The 24,624-nt window shown below is 46.2% G+C and overlaps 1 protein-coding gene and 1 long non-coding RNA gene across 9 annotated transcripts in view; one reads left to right on the forward strand and one right to left on the reverse strand.

Moving 5' to 3' along the window:
* Window positions 1–24,624, reverse strand: part of FLVCR2 (feline leukemia virus subgroup C cellular receptor family member 2) — a 57,118-nt gene that overhangs the window by 13,926 nt on the left and 18,568 nt on the right. For 7 of the 8 annotated variants that reach the window (XR_003913761.1, XR_003913760.1, XR_003913762.1 and 4 more), the window contains exons 2-3: window positions 13,191–13,332; window positions 9,711–9,851 (exon numbers count right to left, since the gene is read on the reverse strand). Coding sequence is in view for 5 of the 8 variants with exons in the window: in XM_029953061.1 (XP_029808921.1) it covers window positions 9,711–9,851; window positions 13,191–13,332 (283 nt within the window). In the remaining 3 variants the exon portion in view is untranslated. Of the gene's footprint in view, window positions 1–9,710; window positions 9,852–13,190; window positions 13,333–18,021; window positions 18,116–24,624 lie in introns of those variants that run through there. The other variant, XM_029953065.1, reaches the window with a different exon arrangement.
* LOC115303013 lies at window positions 14,458–17,503 on the forward strand. Its single transcript, XR_003913765.1, has 3 exons — window positions 14,458–14,520; window positions 15,799–16,036; window positions 17,352–17,503. It is a non-coding gene; the product is annotated as an uncharacterized LOC115303013 (long non-coding RNA).

Genomic DNA, 24,624 nt, shown 5'->3' on the forward strand with positions numbered 1-24,624 from the left:
ATCTTCTAGGGCCCCACAGAGGACAGGCCAGTGGCAAGAGTGACCATACTCAGCACAGCACAAAGAATGACCTCCTACCAGATATGAAAAGGTCTCCCAGTCCATATAGTCATTTTTATTTCTTTTATTTAAATCCAAGTTAACATATAGTGTAATAATGGCTTCAGGAGTACCAGATAGTCATTTTGATCACCGGAGGTCATTTTTATCATATGCGATGTTGTCTAAATGCAGTTGATTTACTCTATCAGGTTCCCAGAGGAATGAGACACAAAGTTAAGTGAAAGTCAAAGTCTCATGCAAAATGGGAAAGGGAGTTTGCTCTAGGGTCACCAGACTTCATTGTTCTACCTTACATGCTTATAAAACTGGTTGTCAAAAATTTCCCCAGTCTGGTTACTGACAACTTCATGTCCCAGCGGGTCCCAGCAGGTCACCTGAGGAATGCTGCAAGGCCGCCTCCTGAGCAGTGCAGGGCCACAGCGAGCTAGAGAACCCCGAAGTGTCACCGAACATCACTCCAACTGCCAGGATGCTGATTATGAGAACTTTGGAGACAACCTCAGCAACTTCTTACCCAAGCACGCCTGCCTAAACTTTACACCACACACATCCAGCTGCTTGGAGATTCCATTCCTGAGCCAAGGAGATGCGTTCCTGGAAATGGGGTGGGGGGGAGTGTGGGCAGCGAGAAGGATGAAAGTGCCCTCTGTTCTGCCCCTCCCTCTCCTCTCAGCCCCTGGTCCCAGCCTAATACAACAAGGGGCATGGGGACCCTCCTAGTCACACTCAGCTTCAGGGGGCATCTGCTCGCAGCCTGGAGTCCAACAGGGAAGAACGAGGTGAGCAAAATCCACAGGAAACAGAGGGAAATGATCCAAGAGGGCTGAGAGCCAACCTCCACCCCAAACACCATCACTTTTGTCACCCTGAGAAAGGCAGAGAGAAATAGAGTCCCAAGTAGGCTGACCCACGCTATTAAAGCCGAGAGGTTTCTCTGGAGCTCAGTGGTTTAGAGGAATCTGGTCCAGAGTAGGGCCCATGGTCTGTCAGCCCCACCCAGAAACTTCTTAGAAATGCAAATTCCTGACCCCACCCCAGACCTAGGGCTTGGCAATCTGTTAGGGCTTGGCAATCTGTGTTTGAACACCGCACCCCCCCCGCCCCGCCCCCAACCCCAGCTAGTTCTGATAATGCTCACATTTCAGACGGTGGTGGCTCCGTCAGACCAGTGGGATCTACCAATAGCCATCCTCCACTCCCAGCCAGGCTGGAGACTAAATCAGGGCTAAAGCCAGGAGGGGGACGAGGGGTGGGCAGCAGGAGTTCCCCTGGAAGGCTGCTGCCATTCTTTCCAATCGTTTCTACAGTCCAACGCCAGAGCAATGAGGAGTTCTTAACACGGCTTCTGAATTAATCTTTAATCTAGGCGGCCCTCCCCATATCGTCGGAGGTTGCCAGACACAGTTGAGCAGCACATGCTCACTCCACTGTCCAAACCAAGGGGTTCAATGTCCGTCCACATTGAAGGACATTGACAGGCAGGAATGAAATGCATGCCCTGCCCTTGCCGTGAATTTCTTTTATAAGAATAAAGGATCCTGAGTGATATTCAGGTCTGATTATCCACAGCAAGGTAAGTCTGTCAGATCATGGCCACACTCTCTCCCCTGGAAGGCCTGGTCACTGCTGGTCCCAGTCACCTGGGAGAAGTCCCCGTCACTGAGGAGGTGGGATTTAGGAAGGTGGGAAGGATGTGTCATCACTGACTTTCTCTCCTTTGCCAAACGGTTTTTCACACTGTGGCCTAGAGACCACTGGCATTAGAAGGCTTTAGAGTTGAACAATGCACATTCCTAGGCTCCCCCCTGGATCTACTAAATCTGATTCCCCTGGAATGGAGCTAGGAAACTGCAATTTTAAAATAACAACAACAACAACAAAAACAAACAAACACCTGGGCATTACTAGAGTTCAGGAACAAATAGCCTTGGGAATACAGAAGGTCAAAGACCAGGCCCATGCTCCCAGGTGCTGGGGTTAACATGGTGGCAGCTGGGATGGGAAGGGGCTTTGAGACCATGAGAATGACCCATAGCACACCTACCTTAGAGGTTCGCAACCCTGCCACAAACCAGAATCACCTGGAATGCTTTTTAAGAGCAGATTCCCAGGCCCTCAACCCAAACTTTCTGGGTCTGAATGTCTAGAAGAAAAGCAAGGAAATCTAGACACACACTCAAACAAGCACCCCAGGGGATTCTATCATCAGGAATCTTGGGAAACGCTGATCCCAGATCCTATCCCTGGGTTCCGGATACTTTGTGTTCATTCCCCTTCTGTCCGTCCTTAACATGTAGTAGCCTCACATTTTAAAGAGCCAGCCTGAGAATCATGAGAAGGATATGATTCCTATTCTTAAGCAGGATCTTAGAAGGAGCATAAAGCACGCTCCCTAAACCTATGGAGGTGGGGGCAGTGGCAAAGCCATTGAGAGCCCCAAGGGAAGCTGTCTTTGAAGCTCTGAGCTTGGTTGCCCAGCACTGAAAGATTATTCAGAAGCATAGCTGAAGGCAAAACTGGGAGATAACATTAAAAAGTAGTCCATTTGGGGACATTCTCTGGAAGAGGAGCCTTTTCAACAACTTTTTTCAATATGGCAGTTAATGGCGTTAAGACAGCAAAGGAGGCCATGAGAGAGCAAGGCCTCAGGACCCAAGGAGAAGGTAGCCAAAGAGAGGTTCTTTTCTTCACTCCCACCCCACCCTCTGCTGATACATATCTTAAGACCCACCCTGACCCCAGACCCTTGCAGATCTGTGGAGAATCTGATTCCAGCCCTGGGTCTTCCTGCACTGCCAAACTTGGAGAAGGGATTTCTCCCCTCTACTAGAGAAGGACACAGTCTCTTATTCCTGTGATATTTCAGCAATATCAAACACAAACTGCACCTCTGCCCCTCTCCCCTCTAAGGTGAGTGGCCAGATTTAGGAAAAACACAAAAACAAGGGTGCCTGGGTGGTTCAATTGGTTGAGCATCTGTCCACCTCCTGATTTCAGCTCAGGTCATATCTCATGGTTCGTGGGATCAAGCCCACCACTGGGCTCCACATTAGAAGCACGGAGCCTGCTTTGGATTCTCTCTCTCCTTCTCTCTCTCTCTGCCCCTCCACTGCTTGCACTCTTTCTCAAAATAAATTAACGTTTAAAAGAACACAACACATCCAATTATATTTGAATTTCAGACAACAATTTCTTATCATAAATATGCCCCAAATCCTGAATGAGACATATTCATGCTGAAAAGAATGTGCTGTTTATCTGAAATTCAAATTTAGCCAGATAGCCCTTATTTTATCTCTCAAACCTACTTCTAAGGGTATGACCAGAGACCTACAGAAAAAATTTTGGAATTCCTCCAAAGCCTTCACTGGATCTGCTCTGGGCAGGTGACTCAGCAGCTTGGAGAAGCACTTGGAAAGCCACAAGGAAGACAATACTGAACATCCTACCATTTACACAAGGGCTACTCCCTACTTGGTGAAATCCAGTTCAGACCATCGAAAGTATATAGGAAAGCAGCGAATTTACCAAAACAACACCAATATGGGTTCATGCAGTGTCCATTTGAAATGGCTTTGAAAGCTTTCATTTCCACTCAGAGCAATACTATGGGAAGCAAATTTGATTCCTATTTTCCAAAAGGAGGATAACTAGAGAGACAAAGGATGGGCACAGGATGGGTGAAGAAGGTACACTCCGTAATTGGCGGAGCTGACATCAAAACTCAGACTCCTTCTTCCTTATGTGCCAACTGTAAACTCAGCATTCCAGCATTCAAGGATCTAACTCTAAGACATGTTCACCCATGTCCAGCAAATGTGCCCATGAAATGCTATCATCTGCTCAATTCTAGCTATATGCTCTTAAGTACATATAATTCAGGGGAGATTAGAACATCAAATGTACAGTATAAAAAGTATGAACCATTTCCTTCTTCAAAGCCCAACCTGAACCTGCAAGACAGTTGGGGAGAATTCTGGAGGGCTTCAAAGCATCTAGTTGAATTTATGGAGGTTTTTGGCTTGTTTTGTTCATAATTGGAAGCACTGATTTAAGTTGGAAGAGAGCAGAGATTCTTGGATGGCCTGAGTGCCCAACACTGCTTTTACATGACCTATAAACCTTAGAGAGATACACAAAGGCCTATACCCCATCACTTCCAAATCCCAAAGATGGCTGGTCAATGTAAGTTGGTCCTCCTTCAAAAACTCGAGGACTCTAGAACTGCATCTTAGAAGACAACCCCCTGGCACCTGGTCTGGAGAACTGAATCTGAGGAAGGACATACTCCCCTAGTTAGACCCAAAGGCCACTCAGGCAAGTGGGGCTAAAAGAACTCTGGCTCTGTTTCCAAGATGCTCCTTTCTGTATGGGGAGGCAAAATGGCATGGTGGTTAGGAAAATGGGCTTTGGCGTCAAACAGAAAGAAATTTAAATCCAAGCTCTGTTGCAGGGGCACCTGGGTACCTCAGTCAGCTGAGCATCCAACTTCAGCTCAGATCCTGATCTAATGGTCCATGAGTTTGAGCCCTAAATTGGGCTTACTGCTGTCAGCACAGCCCACTTCAGATCCTCTGTCCCTCTCTCTCTCTGCCCCTCCCCTGCTCATGCTCTCTCTCTCTCTCTCTCAAAAATAAACATAAAAAACAAATCCAAGCTCTGTTGCTCCTGGCTGTCCATTTGTGGGCAAGGAACTAAATAGAGCCTCAGTTTCCTCATGTATAAAAATGTCATGGAGTTAAGAATACCTATGTCATGGGTTTCTGCTGAAGATAAACTGTGATAATCCAAGTAAAGCACTTAACATGGTGCCTTGAAACACAGTAATAGCTCAACACATTTTTTCCAAATCTGTGATTAAGCCTAAGAATCATTTCCTTGTTGGCCAAGAGCCTTGCCATCAAGTCCAATTATCTATCACGGAAAAAAGGGTTGCAGTTTTCTGACTATAATGAAGTGGACATATATGCAAACATCCGGATCAGTTTTACTCCCTCGCACTGGAATAACCCTAGGCCTTTGATTTAAAAAGTTAATAAAAAAAGTAACACAATGGAATCAAATGCTCCCAAAGGCTCAGAAGTGAATTGTTTTTCTGGGTTAGCATGATCTCAGTGTAAATGACAATTTACTTCTGCCCTTTCTCTCCCCACCTTCTGGGACTCCCATTATGAGTATGTTGGGTTGCTTGATGGTTTCCCACAGGACTCACGGTCTCTGCTCATTTTTCCTCATTCTTCATTCTCTCTGTTCCTCAAATAGGATAATTTCATTTGCTCTACCTTCAACAAGTTCACTGACTTTTTTCTGCTGCCAGCTCAAATCTGATTGTGAGCTCTCCAGTGAATATTCCATTTAAGTTAGTGTATTCTCAATTCCAGAATTTCTATTTGGTTCTTTTTTTATCCCTGTCTTTACTGATACTCTCTACTTGCTAAGACATGATTCTCTACTTTTCTTTCAATCTTTAGGCATGGTTTCCTTTAGGTTTTTGAACATTTTTGTATTGTTTATTTATTTATTTTTATTTTTTAGAGAGAGAGAGAAACAGCATGAACAGGGGAGGGTCAGAGAGAGAGGGAGACACAGAATCTGAAGCAGGCTCCAGGCTCTGAGCTGTCAGCACAGAGCCCGATGCGGGGCTTGAACCCACAAACCGTGAGATCATGACCTGAGCCAAAGTCGGACTCTTAACCAACTGAGCCACCCAGGCACCCCTATATTGTTTATTTATAAGCTTTATTATGTTTAACATCTGGGCTTCTTTAGGAAGCCGGACTTTTTTTTCTTTCTTTTTAAATTTACATCCAAGTTAGTTAGCATATAGTGCAGCAGTGATTTCAGGAGTAGATTCCTTAATGCCCCTTACCCGTTTAGCCCATCCCCCCCTCCCACAACCCCTCCAGGAACCCTCTGTTTGTTCTCTATATTTCAGAGCCTCTTTTATGTTTGTCCCCCTCCCTGCTTTTATATTATTTGAAAGCTAGACATTTTAAACACCATATCAGCTCTGGGAATGAGATTCACCTCCCTCGCCAGGATTGTTGCTGTTGCTGCTGTTTGTTTAGTGACTTTCCCGGACTGATTTTGTAAAGTGTATATTCTTTGTCATGTGCAGCCACTGAGGTTTCTGCTCCATCAATTTAGTGGTGAGCTAACTATTGGACAGAGATTTCCTTAAATACTTTAAATGAATTAGTCCCCACCTTTACCCAGGACATCCTCTGTGTGGGGGCCAGGGCTCTCATTTCAGTGCTCCACAGGCAGGTGACAATTCTGCCTTAGCTTTCACTTTCTCCTTGTGTAGAGCCTCGGTTGGCCAGAGATGAGAGTTTAGGGCTTCTTTGGGTCTTTCCTGGGCATTGCGTGTGGACTTCTAGATTTCTAAGAATATGTCAGAAGTTTTCAAAGCCCCTATGAACATCTCATTCTCTAGATTTTCCTTTCAGGATTTTTGGCCAGCCTCCTGTTTACACCAACTGGTATTAAGACCTTAGGCAGCTGTGATGTTAAACAGGGATCAGTTTCAACAAATGCCCCAGAAATAGCGCTTTTCCCACAGAACCAGCTGAGTCAGGTTCAATGAAGGCAAGTCCTCTGGATGGGGTTCTTCTATCTTGTCAGATATCAAATAGTCCCCTAGGGATGGGGTCATGGGGGGAGCTCCAAAATTGTTTTTGCCCCATCCAGTGGCTGTGAGGCTGCTGGTTCTCAGTTCTCACAACCACCATGAACGTGAGGCTACTGTGTTTCACAACTACTAGTGGCTGCAGGGCTGCTGGTTGTCCAGGCTACCACAGAGACTGGGGGAGGTGGATTGGAATAGGGCAATTTAAAACACAAAGTTCACTGTTTTTACCAGTATTTGGCCACTTTTTTCTTAAATACATGTCTCTTGGGTTGTTGCAAGCCTTTGTTTAAGAGTTCTGAAAATCTGATTTGGACAATGTTTGCCAGTGTACTTGTTGCTTTATGGAAGAACAAGTTATCCAAGGTCCTCACTCCACCATTCCAGAAGGGCTTCCCTATTTATTTCCTGTGCGATCATTTAACCCAACAGATGAGTGTCCAGAAGTACAGGATTAAAACCACTCTGCCAAACTAAAGACCATATAAGCAACCAGCCATGTAAGAGGGGAAAGGGGATCCCTGCCTCTAGAATGGGATCATTGCCCACTTACAGGCACCATCATCACTCTCTCCCATAGGAAATATTTATTAAGCACTCCTCTGCCGTAGAACCCCAAGGCAGGCCTCAAATACCCTGCTGTCAGATGCCAATAAGGTTTATGGTAGTCAAAGATCAACACACTTGAGATGTTAGATTTGAGGAAAAGCGGAAGTTCTTGGAGCCCTGGAATCCTGAGTATGAAAGGGATCCCAAAGGTCATCTGGTTTTATTGTCCATCGATACAGCCTCATATTCTCCACAATATCCCTACTAAATGATTTGCCCATCTACACTTGAATACTTGCCAGTGATGGGCAACTCATAGAACTTCTTTCGTTGGACATCTTAAGCGTTGGACACTTTGTCTTTATACTATGGGTGAAGAAGGTAGAGACATACGCAGAACTGAAAAGCTGGAGCGAATGAGAAATGGAGACTTGAGACCTTGAAGACTCACCTAGCACGTTTCCGCGTGAGAGATCACTTATTTTTGTGAATGCCTGAAAAACAGATGGCACTACCTCTTACGTAGGGCCTCAGCAGATAAGCACTTTAATTTAGATAAAGAGCATGATAACCCTAACAGGAAACTCTGACACAATTCTAGAAATGGGTATAGGCATTGGGTAGGGAGGCTTTGCAATTAGATAAACCTGTCTTCAAATCCTGACTCTGATGACCCAAAGCTGCACGTTCTCCGATGATGTGTCTGGAGTTTCAGCTTTCTCATGCGTTAAATGGGGCGGTGACAGGAGTTCAATGAAATCATACATGAATGGTCCTGGCACATAGTAAACGGTTGTTGTTATAAAATTAGAGGTTTGCGAGCTTTCAGAAAACATATTGTTATCACCAACTGGGATTTCACCAAGCATAAATCATGTCAAACCAACCTAATTTCTTTATTTCTCATGGGTACTAAGCATGTTACACACTTGTTGACTTTTGATTTTAATCGAACGAACTAATAGATTAAATGGTCCAATGGAGGTTGGACAACAGCATAGCTGGATGGGTCTATAGAGACCCTCTTTAAAGGAAGGCCACGAAGCTCTGCCCTTGCCCTTGTCTGGTCCTCTGTTCTTAGTAAAGGCTAAAAAGAAGCTGCAGAAAACACCATGTCAGAAAGACAAGCTGGGATGCCTGGGTGACTCAGTTGGTTAAATGTCTGACTCTTGATTTCAGCTCAGGTCATGATCTTGCTATTTGTGAGGTTGAGCCCTAAGTTGGGATCTGGGGCAAAAGAACAGAGCCTGCTTGGGATTCTCTCTCTCTCTCTCTCTCTCTCTCTCTCTCTCTCTCTCTCTCTCTCCCCCAAATAAATAAACTTAAAGAAAAAAAAGGAAAGGCAAGCTAATACACCGGCATAAATGTGCAAATGCATCTTACCAATAGCCAAGAACGTAAAACGAAAGAGGGCTATTATCTTGCATTCAGGTAAAAAAGGGAGTCAGTGTTACAAGATGAAGGAGGGTTAGCTGAGGAGTGGTTCACATGGCAAAAGTCACGCATGCACTCATTCATCCCTCATTCACTCATTCACTCACTCAGTAACTGCGGGAGCACCCCCAGCAGGGCGGGCACCTCTGAGGAACTATAGAGATGAAAGCCACACAGCCCCACTCCTAGGGTGTTCACAGTCTAGGGGGAAGACAGACCTGGAAATGTTCTTTCTAACATTTTGTTATTGTTTTAGAAAGACAGACAGAAGTGGGGGAGGGGCAGAGCGAGACAGAGAGAGAGAGAGAATCTCCACGCTCAGCACGGAGCCCAATGTGGTGCTTGATCCATGACCCTGGGATCATGACCTGAGCTGAAATCAAGTGTCAGACTCTCAACCAACTGAGCCACCCAGGCCCCCTGGAAATGTTTTTGGTTTTGTTTTATTTATTTTATTTTATTTTATTTTATTTTATTTTATTTTATTTTATTTTATTTTTTAACATTTGTTTATTCTTGAGAGACAGAGCACGAGCAGGGGAGGGGCAGAGAGAGAGGGTGACATAGAATCCGAAGCAGGCTCCAGGCTCTGAGCTTCAGTACAGAGCCTGACGTGAGGCTTGAACCCATAAACCGTGAGATAATGACCTGAGCTGCAGTCGGACTCTTAACCGACTGAGCCACCCAGGTGCCCCTGTTTCTGTTTTAATGGTAAGGGTTAAGATGTACCAGGAATAGCACAATAAAAGAGGTAAAGGTTACCTAATCCTGCTTTACAGCAGTGATAGTCAGATAAGACTTGGAGGATCAGCAGGCATTTATGTCGGACAACCTGACGTGGGAAGGAATGGTTTTCTAGATGAACTTTACAGAACATGCAAAGGACCTGAGGCACAGCTGACTCCTTTGGTTGAACCTAAGCAATAACTTCACATACACATTTGGGATTTGGAAAGAGTAAGACACACAGACACATCAGGCCTCTTGTCTTAACATTCTCAGTTTAAGGACATTCCTGGACACATGTGCACCTTACCATAGGTGATGACAAGCAGCACAAAGTTGAGGTTTTTGAAGAGCCGGACAATGGAACTTAAGTACGATGCATCAGGGGACGCCAAGGCATAGCTCAGGGATTGGGCCCTGCTGGGGGGATGTTTAGGCTTCTCCTTGAAGACTGAAAGGAAAGAAACAGAGAGATCACTGCAAATCCTGGTAGCCCCATTCTTGCAGAGCCAACACATGGACAAGAGCTGGCTCCCCCATCTGAGAAAAATCAAAGACACGAAAAGAAAATATCAATTCTTCAATTGAATCCTCCAATGCCTAGTTTCTTGAAACAGCTTCACACTGCCTGCGGCCAAGTGAGTGGCCCTTTGGTGACTTTTTCTTAGTGGCCTCTGGAGGGCTGCACCGCCTGGGCCTCCCTGGCAGTGTCCAAGGACCAGGGAGTCCCCTAAGCAGCGCAGCAGAGCACTGAAAAGACCAGACTGGAACTACACAGGAGAAAGGAAGTGACCGCTGCGGCTCCAGGGTTAGTGAATCCAGTGAATAACCTCGCCCCGCAGCCCCTCCTGAGGGGAAGGGACTGTGCTGCCCGTACTTAGCACGGAGCCTGGCACATGGCAGCCAATAAATATCCCCTGAATACGTGACAAGATCTTCTGTTGCAAATACCTCGAGTCCATTCCTAGTTTGTCGGACTCTGAATCCGACATGTGCCTCCTGAAGAGACAGGTGGATGAATCCATATACCCCTGCAGGAGTGGTCACCATGACAGGAAGGCCTGGGGAGGGACAGTGGGAAGGCTATTCATTTTATATTCGATTTCCTGCACAGCTGGTACTGTCAATTTGATGGCACTGAGAGCTACTCAGTTCTCTGGGGGCATGTAAGTTTGACCAGCTGTTCAGCCATATTGGCCCGCCAGTTGCGTCCAGGCAAGTTGTGTGTAGCCTCCCCCACACGCTGCGAGAAGGTTCCTAACTCCTTAGAGGAAGCTCTGGAACTGAGGCTTACTCTCTTGAAGATCAAAGCCCCCACCCAGAAAGCTTTCCAGCCCTAACTACAGAGCCCTGTTTCTTCCTTTGCCAGAAATAGTCCCAGATAACTTTCTGCCATCAGAGACCATACCTCCATTGTCTTGCCTGTTCACCTCTTCTTCCAGCAGGGGACAGAACGCAAGGCAATGGGGCGCCTGAGTGGCTCAGTCAGTTAAGCGTCCGGCTTCGGCTCAGGTCATGATCTCACGGTTGGTGGGTTCGAGCCCTGTGTCGGGCTCTGTGCTGACAGCTCAGAGCCTGGAGCCTGCTTTGGATTCTATATCTCCCTCTTTCCCCTCTCTGACCTTCCCCTGCTCGCGCTGTCTCTCTCTGTCTCTCAAAAATAAATAAAAAACATTAAAAAAAAAACCACAAGGCAAGAGGTGATTTCTTCTCTCCCATAACAGGTGTGTTCGTTCAAGGACCTAGCAGCTAAAAACCAGATTCAGACCAGATTTTTCAATTCCTGACTCCATGAGTCACTGTCTGACTTCATAACAAAAGGCAAAAATGTAGAAATGTCCTACTTCCAGGACTTCACATGCAAAGCATCAGGCCCTCATCCGCTACACACATAAGCATCTGAAGCTGGGCACATTACAATTTGAAACTTAAGGACAGGTTGCGTACGAGGGGCCAGACCGGACTGCCCTTTCCTGCCATCGTCCACAGCCCCATTGCTTCTCGCCTTCCCAGGAACAGCAAGCCCTCTGCCCGAGGTACCCCACCAGCTTTGAAAAGCCATCAGACATCAGATTCTCCTCTTGGACCCCAGGGAGAGAATGCCTCAAAGAGAACGTGGGAATGAGCTACCTGTCAATAAGACTGTTGTGACTCTGGAGGTGAGAATGGCAGGAAAGAATGAAACCTCCATCACGTGAGGTGGAGGGTTAGCTGGTTAACCTTTAAAGAAAATGACTAACTGAAAACGAAAGCCTCTACTACGCTCTTTCTGAATTTATGGCAGCACGTGTAACATCACTCAGATGAGAAAAGAGATTATAAACTGTAGTAACCAATACCTCTGTGACTAAACGTACCTGCACATAAAACATAGTACTTATCTGAGGTTGGTAGTTGTGAGACTAAATTAAGGGTTATTCTTTTAACATTTTAATTGCATTCTCTTTTAATGTTAATCATTTATTTTATTTTACTTATGTAAAACACATGTTTTGATGTCTATTTTATTTTTGAGAGAGAGACCGACTGCGAGCAAGGGAGGGGCAAAGAGAGAAGGAAATACGGAATCCGAAGCAGGCTCCAAGCTCTGAGCTGTCAGCACAGAGCCCGACGTGGGGCTCAAACCCACGAACCGTGAGAATATGACCTGTGCTGAAGTCGGACACTTAAATGAATGAGCCATCCAGGTGCCCCTATTTTATTATTATATTTTTTAAGTAAGTCTACCTACAATGTGGGGCTCAAACTCATGACCCTTAAGGGGGTGCTTAGCTGGCTCAGTCAGTAGAACCATATGACTCTTTTTTTTTTAATTTTTAAAAAATGTTTATTTAGTTTTAAGAGAGAAATAGAAAGAACACATGAGAAGGGGTAGGGCAAAGAGAGGGGAGGACAGAGGATCTGAAGCGGGTTCTGCACTGACAGCAGCGAGCCCAATGTGGGGCTCAAACTCACAAACCATGTGACCATAACCTAAGCAGAAGTTAGAGGCTTAACCAACTGGGCCACCCAGCCTCCCTGAACATATGACTCTTGATCTAGGGGTCATGAATTAAACCCTGAGATCAAGAGTCTCATGTTCTACCAATTGAGCCAGCCAGGCACCATGGTTATTCTTTTCCTTATGCTTTTTTTTTTTAATATTCCTAGATTTTTCCATAATGAGCATATATCCCTCTTATAATTTTTTTAAAGCCTCAAAAAACATAGTCCCCAGGCATTCTCACATGAATCTATGAGGGTATCACTGTTTGTAAATCAATTCTATTTTATTTTGTTTTGTTTCAGAAATTTAGAGTATGAAGTTAGACATAGACAAGGTTAGGCTTGAAGCCAATCTCTGCCACTTACTAGCTATCTAATCTTGAAGACTTTATTTAACTCCCCTTAAGTCTCATTTTCCTCTTTGTTAAATGGGACTGATAAGATTACCTTCACTCAAAGGGCTGCTGAAGATTCAAAGAGATGAGGCACACTAGCACAGTGTCTGTGATATATGTCCTAAGGACTCACTGGGGTTTCATCCAGAGGATCTGCAACCTGCCAGTTAATTCTGGTGAGGTTTTATAGAGGAATTGGTTAATTATGGTTAAACCTTTACTAAGCAGCTAATAAACTACACAGGACCACCTAGCATTGTATTGGCTAAGATATTTGAAGACCATCAGAAGCCTGGCCTACAGTTTCTGTAAATGCCATGGCGTTCTAGGGCCATGTTCAGATGGTCCCGACCCAGGTCAGCAGAACCTCCCTGCCTCCTAGCCCCCCATCAGAGTACTAATGACCTTACCGATGATGACAAGGATGAAAAGCAGAGTGGCCACGCCTCCTATTATGTAAAACATGATGCTGATGTGGTAGGCAAGCTTGTCCTGGTCTTCAATGTTGGGTACCAAAACTGGAGGGACCAAGAACCCAATTGCAATTCCAAGCTATAGAAGACAGAGACAATCAATCACAGTTTCCAACAGTCAAGAGGTGACAGCACAAATTTACAGAGACTTATGATAAGAAACATAAAGCCTTTCAGGCCTTCTTAAAACCCAAACAGGGATTGTTTCCTCCCTCTCAAAACACCAGAGAGATCTTTCTTTTGGTTGATGACTCAACTCTTTTTATTGATTAACAACATACCCCTGACATCCTAATTATCAATACCTACTGAAAAAATTAGGTGGGGTTCTCAATAGAGGCTGACTCTTCTCAGGCTACTGACTAATGAAAAAAGAGTTCCCATACTTCTATTTCTATAGTTGACTAAAAACAATGCTGATTTTTTAATTGAATTTTTGTTTCACTGAATCTGTTAGCCCAGAGCTGAGAGACTGGCTGAGGGAAACATTCTATGCCTTACAACCCCAAGAACTTGCAAAGCCTGAAGTTGTTACCACATTCACAAATGTGAATGCTTAAGTTCATTGTGTGGATAACTTATAATTTACAAAGCATCTATAGCGTGAAGTCACATGCCACTGTGGAAAAATATACACACGGGACCCAGGGATGTGAATGCTGGCTATAAACACCACACACACACACACACACACACACACACACACACACACACACCAACAAATTAAAACATCTTGTACCTGTCTTAGAGTTCAAACTCCAGCAACCTGACAGATAATATGACCTGGGTGTTTCCGAGGTCAGAAATGCCTTGATTCAGTAGTGACTAACTGTGACACAACTCCTGAAAGCCCTTCTGTCACACTTAATGCCAAGGCAGAAACTGGAAAAATAGCCTGAGAACTCAGGCAAGCCTCAAATTCCAAGAGTGAAGGAAGATGAGGAAATCCTTTGTCTTAAGGTTCCACTTTTCCATTATGGTCCTCGAAATGAACTGCAGGTAGACAGCAAGGTGCTTTCATGCCACACGATAACACCATTCACCAGCTGCCAATCTGCTGGCCACCTTGATTGGTTTTCCAGCCTGTCAGTTATCACCCCTTGGGATGGTGATTCTCAGCTCCAGAACAGTCGCAAAAGTCATCATCAATAGGCTCAGTGTCGGGGTCTTCCAAGTATGTCAATACAGAATCAATAAATCAAACAGATCTTTAAAGCATCTACTATGTGAAAAAGTTCTCTGCTAGATATTTTACTAAGGTAATAAGGTATGTGGCAGAGTTCACACCTTCAAAGAGCTTTATATTCTAGTTGGGGCAGGGAGTTGAAAACAAAGATACAAAAGATAACACAAATGGTGATATTTGTGGATTGAAATGATACAATAGTATTGTTGGAAAGTTCCTCTGTCATCCTCTAGTACGACTGATTATTAGTGGGCCGCGTGGAGGCTAAGCAGGGTTAAGTTCTAGAAGGTAAGTGATTCATTCAGAGGCACGGGACTTCTAGCAGAGTTGGGATGAGAAAACCTCCTCCACTGGGCCTGGCAGGGCCCTCCAGAGTTAGGAGCCTTGAGAAAGGGCCACATGAGCAGGCTTCTCCAGAAGAGAAGGTATTTGATATCCTTGGAGCCTCATCTGATCCTTAGTCACAATGATTTGCCAGAGTTGAATCTAGCTTCTTAAGTGCTCATCTCTAAGACTTTCAGTGGTAAACGCCTGCCCTAGACAAAGGGACAAATACAACTGCCATTGCTCAGAAACAGGGCTCTGTGCAGGTAATATTTAGCATTGGAGACTTGACATCAAACAGAACCTCGGAAGGTCCCTTTTGCAAGAATGAGGGAAGATATGAGACATCATCCAAGGCTCTGTGATTCTTTCATTCCCCAAAGGACCCCAATATAGGATAACCTAAGCCTTAGTAATCTCCTGCCTTGAGAAACAAGTTCCCCCAGGTGGTCCCACACTACACACCTGATTCCTCAAAGACCAGATTCCATTCTCTGTCTATACACTAGGCCTGAGCGAATGCTGTTCCGCCCCCAACTTCAGCATGGACACCTTCTCCAGCCAACAGGACACAGCACCCTGCTGTAGGGGCCCGTGGTGAGGAAACTGGCTTTGGACATACTTTCATGGTCATCGTGGAAAACAAAAACATTGGGATCGGAGTGTCAACTGTGGCCTCTTTTGTTTTATTCAAGACATATTTATTCCTGCTTCTTGAAAGCTGGGTTCAGCGAGAGGGTACAGCTCTGCTCAGCTCCCGCTTCTCAAGTCTGTCCCTGGTAGATGTTCAGTCATGTTGGCTAGTTAAACAGATGGACAGATGAATGGACAGATGGTCTACACAAAGCTGTCAATATCACACCGGTCTGCCCATAAGAGTCAATGTTCTTTCTACAAACCACATTGGACTCAGAGTGTTAAGGAAATAAATGTGTACAGGGGAGAGTAGGGAGGAAGTAGGATGACTGGACATTTTTTGAGCACCTACTATGTACTGGGTATCTAATGGAACCTATCCTTTTCATTTAACCCAAGCAACTTTACAACAAAGACAACAATGAAAAACAATGATGGTCCACATCCTGCCGAGGGTCACACGGGCAGCCAGTGGATGAGCTGGCCTCCTAAACCAGTTCCAACTCTCATCTCCATGGGAGGAGATAAGCTCACCTCCCATCAGCTCCCGTGACACGCTGGTATGGGTGACTCAACACGGAAGTCTGTATTTCCACCCAGTCAAGTTCTGTCATGGATTTTCTAGGACATCTCAGAGGTAAACCTCAGAGACCTGCAGCCCAAGTCAGTATGAGATTAAATCAAAAGAAAGGGGAGGGTGATGCGCGGTGGGGCAGGCACCTCTCCTACACTCACAATAACCAGACCCAGGCCATGAACGTAAAGGGTGAAAAATCATCACGAACCAGTTTGACTTGGCTTCTGTCCTAGCATTTGTCCTAGTTTTATCATCCCCAACAAAATATTATGTCATGGGCAAAATACACAATACACAGCCAAACCAGTCCCAGTCTTAGTTCTTCAGGATCTTGCTCTTTATAAATTGCTTTTAAAGCAGGGTTCAAAAAATAAATACAATACAGCACAATAAAAGTGGAGTTAGGTTCTCTGCATTTCTACAGAACCTATAGCAACATTTCCCAATGTCGCCTGAAAAGGTCTCCAGCCCAACCCCACTGGGGTCCTTCAGGTCTGGGGTTTGTCCTGAGTCCCTGTAATTTTCACATGTAGGCAATCCTTAATCACCCGTCAAGGGAACTAGGGTGACGGTTTGGGTGGGGGTCTACTAATGGCTTCCATGGGGCTCTGCAGCCAGTGTTATTTGCAAAAAGTGATTGGATTATGTCCTTCCTCTGCTTAAAGCCCTGCAGTGATTTTCCCTTTCTTTTAAATTAGGTAAAAACCTAAACACACCAGAAGTGTTCTGGCCCTGGTCAACTATTTGCTCCCTGGGACCCTACCACACTAGCTTCCTTTCTGACTTTCAAATGTCCAAAGCACCTTCATGCCCAAGAACCATAGGGACTTTGCACCAACTCCTCTGGCCAGAGGAATGGCCTCCTGCTCCATTTCACTGAGTAAATGCAGACATCTTTCAGGCCACACTTGTTCAGAGAAGCGTTCTCTGGTGTCTCATTTGAGGTCAGGACCCACACAGGTAGTTTTCTATTTGTGTGATTATTCAATTAATATCCATCTCCCCAACCAGACTACTAGGCTCACATTTATCTCTAGAGCCTGGCACGTAACACTAATCAGCAAAATATGGAGCTTTTCACAGAGCATCTCCATCCTCAAAATAACCCCAGAAAGAAGGGGGGGTTACATTGTCCCACTTTTATGGATGATGAAACTGAGGCATAGAAAAGTTAAGCGACTTGCCCAAAGTCACACAGCTACAGGTGGCAGAGCTTGAGCTTAAATGCACCCTAGTTCTGAATCCAGAGCCTGGGAGTCTGATCACTATGGTCCCCTTCACCCCAAAGAAGGTGTTCTACAAAAATATGATGAATAAAAGGATGAAAAGGCAGGCAGGCTGGGATGCTCAATGTTCATTTTCTATTTTATTTCAGCCCTTTCTGCAAACCCAAGGGTGAGATCTAAACATCGATGCAGTCTCAGTGGCATGAGTACTTCCAGAGCAAAGTCACAGTCAAAAACACATCTGTGCGGCCGGAGGGGTCTGGGGAACAGAAAAAGGCCATACTCTGTGTGATGCGTTACTCGTCATTCTTGCTTATTATGGGTTTGGCGGAGCATAAATAAACCCAGAAAACCACCAAGCTGCATCAAAGTGGGTAAGATTTTCACACTCAATCCCCCGCCATAATGCAACACATGCTATGTCACCTCTGAGATCCACAGAACCACTGTCCCCATCACCAGCCACAATGGGGCATCCAACAAAGCCTTGAGTCACCACTGAGTCAGAATCAGGGCACAAAGCCTCCCTCCCCAAAGCTGTGTGGTCATGAATGTGCCCAGACCATTAAAGGCGAACCCTGGGGCCCCCATTAGGGCAGGGAGCTGTGGTGAGGTCTTTGGTCCTAATGGAATAGAAACAGACCCCTGGTCCCCATCTGAGCCCTGTGCTAGGTAGGGTCCAGACACCTCATTCTCCTGACCAAGGCCACTGACGAGGTGGACACTGTCCTTGTCCTTCTTGGCAGGAGCCAGCCACCTCAACAAACAGGTTCTCACTCACCCAACCTCCTCCTCTGCCCAGTCCTCCCTGGAGCATACCTGCCATCCAGACAAAGATGGACGTACTCTCGGTGCCAGGGCTGGGCCATTCCTGGGCCATTGCCTCATTTTCCCCTGGGCGCAGTCACCAAGTCAGGGCTGGGCATGTCTCTGGGGTTTCAGGGCTCCCTGGTGCCAGGGGCAAAAAAATGTTCCCTAACTGGGTGGACAGCTTTCCCTGCCACAGAGCCCCTGGGTCTCCTTATGACCTCATGGGGGCTCACCTTGCCCCTCGAGAAATTCACACCTATGGTGTGTACATTTAAAAAATGAGGGGTGCCTAGGTGGCTCAGGTGGTTAAGCATCTGAATCTTGATTTCAGCTCAGGTCATGATCTCATGGTTCAGGAGATCAAGCCCCATACTGTCAGTGCAAAGCCTGCTTGGGATTCTCTCTCCCTCTCTCTCTCCCCCTCTCCTCCTCTCATACTCTCTCAAAATAAATAAATAAACATTGAAACAATAAAAGAAAAACAAAACCCTCACCCTTCCTCCTTTCTGCCTCAACAACCCTGGAAGACATCATCACTCTAACCCAATGGTTAAGGGCTCAGGCTATGGGGTCAGAAAGATCTGAGTTCAAATCCCAGCTCTATCAGATGTCCGACCATGAGATGTGGATTTATCTCGTTTCTGTTTCCTAATTCACGAAAAGATAAGCTCCTTTGAACAGACTGTGCAGCAGAAAGCTTCACACCTAGGTAAGGGTGCTGTAGGCCCAGCCTTCCCCCCGCACCCTCTCACAGCAATGGCGGACATGAGAGGCAACCAGGCCTAGGAGGCATGGTCTGTTTAGGGCAGCCAGACAAACTACCCTCCCCGGTTCTCCTCTTCCCTCCCCAGCTCCTTGCTCCTGGCTGCTCCTTCTCAGTTCTCTCAGTCACCTTTGACCTTGTGCTCTCACACCCACTCTGTCCCCAACCCTCCCACGCCCTCCTTGGAGCCCTCTTGGGCATCTGCGAGCTCTCCTCCAGTGCCTTGTGCCATGTACTCCGGCGTTCATTCTTCAGCACTGCACTGGCCACGATGTCCCTGCTCAGGGACCTCCAAGGAGTCGGCCCTGTCAGAGGGAGGAGGGCAGTCCAAACCCCTCAGCCTGCTGTTCTGGGCCTTCTTCACCTAGTTTCGACTATCTTTCTAGTCCCATCTCCGCCTACTTGCCGCCGTGTCCCTGGTGCTCCCAGCCAGATGGGATGAGTCATGAGTCCAGTCTCTTCATGGTCTCGTTTCTACCTTTATGCAAGCAGCTTCCTTGCTTGGAAAGAGCTCCCTCTTTTCATCGTTCAGGGTCCATCTCAACCTCAGCTCCCTCACTAGGTTCTCCTCGATTATCCTAGCGAAGAGAGATCTCTTGGCCCTAACCTTCTCTAATCCTTTGGTGTCCTGCCATTTTCCTGACACTAGTCTGGTGCCTGGTAAACTGGGTGTTAAATGAACGGGCTTCAGCTAACTGGACTGTCAGAAACACATCACTCCTGGGGCGCCTGGAGGCTCAGTCGGTTAAGCAGCCGACTTCGGAAATCATAATCTCATGGTTCGTGGGTCTGAGCCCCACATCAGGCTCTGAGCTGACAGCTCGGAGCCTGCTTCAGATTCTGTGTCTCCTTCTCTCTCTGCCCCTCCCCTACTCATGCTCTGTTTCTCTCCATCTCAATAATAAATAAAAACATAAGAAAAAAAGTTTTTAAAAAAGAAACATATCACTCCCCTTCCAGATTAGCTGTGAGCCCAGACCTAGGGAAAGATGTTGCCAGAGCTTTAAACCCAGACAAAGTTCTCACGGAAAGGTTGGTGCCTGAAAGAAACATGACTGGGGCACCTGGGTGGCTTAGCCAGTTAAGCGTCTGACTTTGGTTCAGGTCATGATCTCCCGACTCATGAGTTCGAGCCCCACACTGGGCTCTTTGCTGTCAGAGTCTGAAGCCTGCTTCCAACTCTGTTTCTCTGTCCCTCTCCGATGTGCGTGCACGCACTCTCTCTCTCTGTCCTCTCTCTCTCTCTCTCAAAAAATGAATAAACAATTAAAGGTTAAAAAAAAAGAAACATGATTGAGGGTCCTTTTGAAATCAGAGCCACATGAAAGATAAACTAGGGTTCCATCTAGATTTCCACACACTTCAAGCGCATCAGCCCGCGTGAGCAATCTTAAAGCACACCGCACGATGCCGCCCCCACAAGGGTATTTTTATATGAGTGACTAGATACATGTGTGAGCCTACACAACCCTCCGTACACTAGCAGGGGTCTTACAACCTAAAAATTCATCTGAAGCTAAGGGCCACAGAGTACCACAGTTGAGGAAAAGTTAAACTACACAGACAAATATCAGGAAATGTTACTACACACAGGGTCATTTAAGTTTACGCAAAATGTATGGGCACTAAAATGTGCTAAAAATGCAGTATGCCTAATTTCCATCCCATACATTAACATGTCCACATACTTCTGAGACCGTGCAGCTCGACACCAGGGTCAGAGGCACAGCCACCATCAGGAGGCCACCACTAATATGTCCCAGGACCACGTACATGTGGAGAATTAAGTGCAACACTCAGAAGTGACTTCAGCACTCATTGCCCGTCCCCAGTGAGTACTGGTCTCACTGGGGACGGGCAATGATCTCTTGACAGAGAATGGGATGGGTGCTGGGGCACTGAAACACCAAAGCTGAACAACACTTTAATTATGAAGGTGAGCACCCAGCCACCTAGGAACACCAGGCAGCTCCCAGGAAATGCCATGGGAAGCAATAACATGCGTGCAAAACCCACTCATATGACCGTATTTTTGAAATCCCCAAATCCAAGCCCTTGGCTTCTTTTGAAAAGGCCAACTCAGATTAAGGAGGTGGCAGACCTTTATCAGGAACAAAAACAATCCTGTGGACTTGGGAGGAAATAGCTCACAAAGGGGGTTTATGGATTTAAAAGGCTAAGCTGAGGTCTCTAAGAAGTTGGGAAGCAGGGTCACAGTGGCCAATCATCACAGCTCATCAAGTCAAGAGGAGCCCGGCACTGTCAGTGGGAAGCCTGCTTGGAATTTTCTCTCTCTCTTTCGCTCTCTCTCTCTCTCTCTTGCTCTCTCTTTCAAGACAAATAAACTTAAAAAAAAAAGAAAGACTTCCAGGACGCCTGGGTGGCTCGGTCAGGTAAGCATCAGACTTCAGTTCAGGTCATCATCTCATGGTTTGTGAGTTCAAGCTGAGCATCAGGCGAGCACAAGCCCTGCTTCAGGTGAGTGCCATTTCTCTCTTTCTCTGTCTCTCCCCTCTCTGCCTGTTGTGGGACTCTTCACCCCCTCCCCATCTGCCCCTTGCTCACTTGTACCCTCCCTCCCTCTTAAAAAAAAGACCTCTTTGGGGCTCCTTCCCCATTCATAGGGTTTGTCCTCAAATCCAGGACTATGCTAGGGACCTCTATTACCTCGCCACTCTTGGACTTCTCCAGCCCTTTGGGAGAAAAGAGGTTAGAGAAATGCAGGAAGCAGCAGCTACTGAAATTAGGATAGCCTGCAATGGATTCTTAGAGAAAACAACAGTAGTAATAACAGCTGAAACATGGAGCTCATCAGGCCAAAGTCACCATTCTAAGAACCACTAAGCCATACACATGTACACATACACACATGATCTTTTCATCCCTATTTTAAAATTGAGGAAATGGCCTTTGAGTAGCTTACTCAAGGTCATAAGTGATAAGGATAGACTTCAAGTTCAAGCCATCTGTACTGGTCTGTACTCCTAACCATCAGGTAAAATGATTAGGTCTTGGCTATTAGCCAAACTAAAAGGAAGAGAACTAATGCAAAATGATCACCTACTATGTGCTAGGCAGTGTGCTAAATGATTTTTCACATGTTATCTTATTTAATCCCTATGAAAACCCCCTAAAGTTGGCATCACCATGTCTAGTTTGGTTTTCATAGATGAGAAAACATCTCTAATTTGCCCAAGGTCACTCAAGCTTCTAACGACAGGACTAAGATTCAAACCCATGACTAGTTGACTCCAAATCCAAGAAGCAGTGTGAATGTACAGAAGAGACTGCCCTCAAACACCTGGTAATTCCTCCAGTCTTATATGTCCCATTCTGTAATTCAAGCACCTCCTCCTAGGTCCAGCTGGTGGGGGAAAGAGTTTGGTTTACTACTTAGTTACACCCTATGGGATTTCTCATTCTTTTTTTTTTTTATGTTTTTTAATTTATTTTTGAGAGACAGTGTGAGCAGGGGAGAGTCAAGAGAGAGAGGGAGATACAGAATCTAAAGCAGGCTCCAGGCTCTGAGCTGTCAGCACAGAGTCCGATGCGGGGCTCGAACCTACGAACCGTGAGTTCCTGACCTGAGCTGAAGCCAGACGGTTAATGGATTGAGCCACCCAGATGGCCCTTATTCTTATGTAATGCTTAGTTTTGTTTTGTTTTGGTTTGTGGGGGGGTTGTTTTGTTTTGCTTTGTTTTTCCACATAGAGTAGTGCTGTCTCCCTAACTAGGCTGCAGCACCTTGAGGACAGGGTCATTGTTTAACATTGTCTTTCGTGACTGCTCCGCACACCACACCCAGCACAATGTCAAGGGCAGAGGTGACTCTTGGGAAATATCTTCTGAACAAAGAGATAACGCTTAGGATTGTGCAGCTAAAACCTAACTCAAGTATTTACAGTCTCCTCTATGGCAAACAGTTTGGGCACAGTAGCAATTAGCTGTGTTCCAAGAGTTTACCAGCAAAAGAACGCAGGTGTGCGGTGGAATGAGACAGAGAAGACCTCAAAGTTAGGGCTCTCAAGACCAGACATGGAGGCGACTGGAATAGGGACCAATCGACTTCCCACCCTCAAACCTACACTCGGGGGGTCCTGGGTGGTTCAGTCGGTTGAACATCTAACTTTGGCTCAGGTCATGATCTCATAGTTCATGAGTTTGAGCCTGGCATCCAGCTGTCTGCTGTCAGCTCAGAGACCACTTCAGATCCTCTGTCCCTCTCACTCTCTCTGCCCCTCCCCCACTTGCCCTCTCTCTCAAAAATAAACATTAAAAAAAAAAAAACTATACCTGGTAGTTATTGAGCACCAACTGGTAGTACTAAAAAGTAAGGGAGTGGGGAACGTGGATGGCTCAGTCGGTTAAGCATCTGACCAGCTCAGGTCATGATCTCACGGTTCGTGGGTTCGAGCCCAAGTTGGGCTCTGTGCTGACAGCTCAGAGCCCAGAGCCTGCTTTGGATTCTGTGTCTTCCTCTCTCTCTGCCCCTCCCCTGTTCACCCACTCTCTCTCTCTCTCTCTCTCTCTCTCTCTCTCTCAAAAATAAACATTTAAAAAGTTAAAAAGTAAGGGAGGAGACAAAGAGCTCACATCACCAAGCTTATAAGCTATCTAATATACCTTGATCTTGACCTACAGCCTTGGTGCTGGGCTTCCTCCTCATCTTTGTGGGGGCGCAAAGTAGCTGAAGAGCAGAAGTACCCTAGGCTGTAAACAGAGAAGATGCTACGTTTAGGGGAAGGGTCTGAGTTCTACGGGGAAATATTTTTTATATAAAAAAAAGTCGGGTGGGGGAGGTGCTGACAAAAATGCCTTATTTGTTTTTCACTGAGCCTCCTATCTGTGCCTGCTTTCAGTCATCAACCCACAGGCCTCTTGGGACACAAACTCCTCCTTTTCAGGGTTGGGGTTCCTCTTGAAATTGTCCTCTTGGTGAGATCTGCAAAGGGTCAGTCCAGTTCTATGTGAGGGCAGATGTGAAGCCTCCTCGGCTTCCCTTTTTACTAAGAGCCCAGATCGCTACTGCCTTCACCACTCAAAGGCCCCTCTGCTGACAGCACTGATGCCCAAAGACCACGGGCTCACAGAACTTCCCTGTGACTCAGCTGCAAAAGAGGAAAAGCGAGGGGGCATCTTTCAAACCACCAGGCCAGCCAAAGTGGCAGAGCACAGACCTAGCTTTCTCCCAGTGTTTCACATTTGAAGTAGGCAACGTGCAAAGCCCTATTCAAAGGCTCTGTCACTTCGCACCAACTCTGTCCCAGGCGCCTCGCACGCATGACAGCCAATGGACGCATCCTACTGTCCTGTGTGCAGATGGTGGTAAAACAGCCCAAAGCACATGCGATGCCATACACTGTCACCCCTAAAAGTAATTCCTTTGACAATAAATGTTTCTGACCCTCCCAGATTTTCTCCTAAATGCAACTGGACTTTCTTAGTGACAGCGCCCCCCCTTCTGGTTTTCAGGGGTGAAACTCAGACCCAGGTGATTACTCACAGGCAGGCCCTGGGAGAGTTACTGTTTTGTGAGTTGCCATGGAATGACCCAGATCCTTTCTTCAGGGTGTGCCTCCAGAAACAGACAGGCTGGGTCCATGTAGCATTTTCCTAGGAAGCCAACTTCCTAGGCTAACTAACCCTGCCTCATGATCTCAAGGAGAAATCTAGAAAGACAAAGAAATCTAAGCCTTGTGCCAGGAGAACTACCAGCCGCCCATATCTAACACCACCCCGAGAAAGCAGTACGATCAGATCTGGCCCTGTAACTTAGGGAGTTACTCAGGGACCGACTTACACAAAAACATCTCCCAGTAGTCTGCTCTGAAGTCACCTCCCCTCCTACT

The sequence above is a fragment of the Suricata suricatta genome, chromosome 9, assembly GCF_006229205.1.
Source record: "Suricata suricatta isolate VVHF042 chromosome 9, meerkat_22Aug2017_6uvM2_HiC, whole genome shotgun sequence".
Classification (NCBI taxonomy): Eukaryota; Metazoa; Chordata; class Mammalia; order Carnivora; family Herpestidae; genus Suricata; species Suricata suricatta.